This window comes from Mustela lutreola, chromosome 2, assembly GCF_030435805.1.
Source record: "Mustela lutreola isolate mMusLut2 chromosome 2, mMusLut2.pri, whole genome shotgun sequence".
NCBI classification, from domain to species: Eukaryota; Metazoa; Chordata; class Mammalia; order Carnivora; family Mustelidae; genus Mustela; species Mustela lutreola.
Window position 1 is genome coordinate 170295906 of NC_081291.1, and position 2825 is coordinate 170298730.

Genomic DNA, 2825 nt, shown 5'->3' on the forward strand with positions numbered 1-2825 from the left:
CTCTCTCTCCCCTGACAAATAAATAAAAATCTTAAAAGAAAAAAAAATGACCAGAGGACATAGAAAACTGATGTGGGGACTACCAAATGTGTTCTTCATTCCCTTGATCCCTAATTCTTTCCTTCCAATTATCTATAATATGGGCACTGGGTGAATCCTCATGAATTGCCTTTAAGAAAACAAGGGCACTGACATAAAATGCATCACATTGTCCAATGGGATGATCTATCTTAACTTACCTGAGACGTACAAAAACTTCATAGACAGTGAGCCCACAGCGAGCAGACTACCAAGAACTTCACAACCACCACAGAGATGTGTAGATGCTTGGAACAACCAGTTCACATTTATTTTGTGTCAAACAAAGCAGAAAGTAACTCTATAGTTGAGTTACTTCCTCTTTTGAGAAACCAAAAAGATAGTAAACATAGTTGAAAACAGACAGACAGAATGTGGTCAAACTTGCAATAGGCCTAGTGAATGGATTGTATCTCTGGGTTACAAGTTGTGGTTCCTCAAGAGGGGTGGTTGGCCTAGAAAGAAGCCACTGGATGAATTCCTCTAACTCGGTAGCACTGAGGAAAAATCTCCACTTTCCTCCATGGACAAAAGTTAGCTTGATCCATGTACCAAAGTCTGGGTAAATATAAATATTTGACTTTGCTTTTTTAAAGCTTCTTAAGATATTTTGATGGTTACTTTTTTCCAGAGTTTTAATTTTGGGAGAAATTGTTTTATCCTCAAGATCATCCGTGGCCTGTCGATAACTGGGCATTTTTTCTCGTTCTGCTGAAGAGAGTCCCTGGTCTGTAGAAGCCATTGTATGTTTCAGAGTTTCTGGTTGTAGGAGTTTGTGAAGTTGTTCTATGATCTCTTTACCGTTTTCTCCTTCCAGAACTTCTAAACAGTGAATGCTGGAGCAAGACTTCTGGCTTTCCAGTTCTGTCACCTTCTTCTTTAAAGTATCAATATCTTTTTTCATAGAGAAGATTTCTTTAGTTATTGTGGATTGTTTGTTTTCATTAACATTCATTCTGGTTTCCAGTACCTTCACCTGCTTCTGATAAAAATCAATCTTTCCCTGGATTTTGGATACTACACCAACAATGTCAGTCATCTGACTGAGGAGTTCAATTTGGGTGGTTTTAATATCCCGGAGCATTGCTGTAAGATTCATTTCTTCATCAGTACTGAGAACATCTTTATCACAATCATGGGAAGGCATAGTTGGATGTCTAGTTGAATCTGGGTGCTGGTTCTTACATGTATGGTAAACATTTTTAAGAGATTGTCTGATTTTGGAGATATTTGAAGTGCACATCTGCCCAGCAGCAGCTTTTACCCTTTGGGTTTGAAGTTTGTGCATCTTAATAAAACAAGAGGTAGAGTGATGGGAAATGTGACCAAAATCAAAGAAAGAAGCAGTATCAGAATGAAATGGTCTTTTTCTTACTATTTGTTGGATGTCTTTCCGGATAACATCATAGAATGCCCTATGGAGAACATCAAGGGCAATAGTGGGCACTCTTGGGTGGTAAGCTGCTTATGGGGTGGTCCATCTGGAGAGATCTGTGAAATAATGGTCAACTACAAGGAATCTTTTATATGGTAATCAGTGACTTAGTGCTGATGTCACAATGGTTGCTGGTTTGAAATACATTTAACCAGAGGTGCCTCGGTGGCTCAGCTGATTAAATGTCTATAACTCTTAATCTCAGCTCAGATCTTGATCTCAGGGTTGTGAGTTCAAGCCCCGCATTGGGTTCCACATGGTGTGGAGCCTACTTTAAAAAAATAAAAAGAGTACATTTAACCATAAGGCAACAACTTTCAAAAGTTTTGCTCACAGGGCACTTTTCACTCGTAAAATTTGAGGAACACAGACCTTTTTTTCATATAGGTTATGTTAATTGATATTCTTTATTAGAAATTAAATCTAAGAAAGTCTTAAGATATTAATTTATTAAATAAAAAAGAAGTTAAACTCATTACATCTTAAAGTAAAAGACACCTTTTTAGGAAAAATAATTATATTTTCCAAAAGAAAAATAATGTTTACATATTAGCAAATGTAAATACCAAATACCCAAATATTAATACCTGGATTAATAGGAAATGCCTAAATTCTCATATCTGCTTCTGCATTATTTCTGTTGTGATATGTTGTTTCCGTTGAGGATATGAACAAAATATGGCCTCATAGAAATATGTAAGTGGAAAGGAAGAAGTATTTTAATAGCCTTTTCAAATAATTGAAGATCTTATTCTTTGCTACTCTGCCAAAATTTGACAAATGATACTTATTTAGAAGTTAGTTGTCATGTGTAATCTTAGACCAGGTCAATACTGTTATATTAAAATTCATTGGTCTATCTCCCATTATAAATGTATGTGTAATAACACATACATTTGGAAAATAATGATTCACTGAAATATGCAGATCTTCCAAATGGTAACTCATTTTGTTATATAATACCAAAAATATGATATTCAGTAATATTACCACAAATCTCACCAGAAAAATCTTCGAGTGTTGGGAAGAGGCCAAGCTCATCGTGGCAGATAAAACTTCCCAAGATTGTAATACTAGCTTGAAAAGCTTGAAATTTATTAAGCTTGTTGATTGTTTTTCATGAAGTCACAAGCTCCCTACATTTCCTTTTTTTTTTTTTTGCGAAAATACCAAATACCCAAATATGAATATTATAGTTTACCATCAGTTTTTGTTTCAAGTAAAAATTATGTTCCATGAAGAAAGCAGCTAGTTCAGTTTGTAACTCAAATAAGTGCCCTCTTTGGAGACAACTGTCGTCCTTTGGTAAGCA

At 35.4% G+C, this 2825-nt stretch overlaps 1 protein-coding gene across 1 annotated transcript; it reads right to left on the bottom strand.

The window, feature by feature from the left end:
* Positions 1-326: 326 nt before the first annotated feature.
* CCDC54 (coiled-coil domain containing 54) lies at positions 327-1582 on the bottom strand. The gene has a single exon (XM_059165249.1). It carries the CDS (start codon positions 1364-1366, stop codon positions 380-382), a length of 987 nt encoding a protein of 328 aa, XP_059021232.1. The 5' UTR covers positions 1367-1582; the 3' UTR covers positions 327-379.
* Between the last annotated feature and the right edge of the window lie 1243 nt (positions 1583-2825).

What these genes read in the sequence shown, in the direction of transcription:
- CCDC54 (XM_059165249.1), bottom strand. Translation starts at nt 1,366, where the DNA reads ATGCACAAACTTCAAACCCAAAGGGTAAAAGCTGCTGCTGGGCAGATG.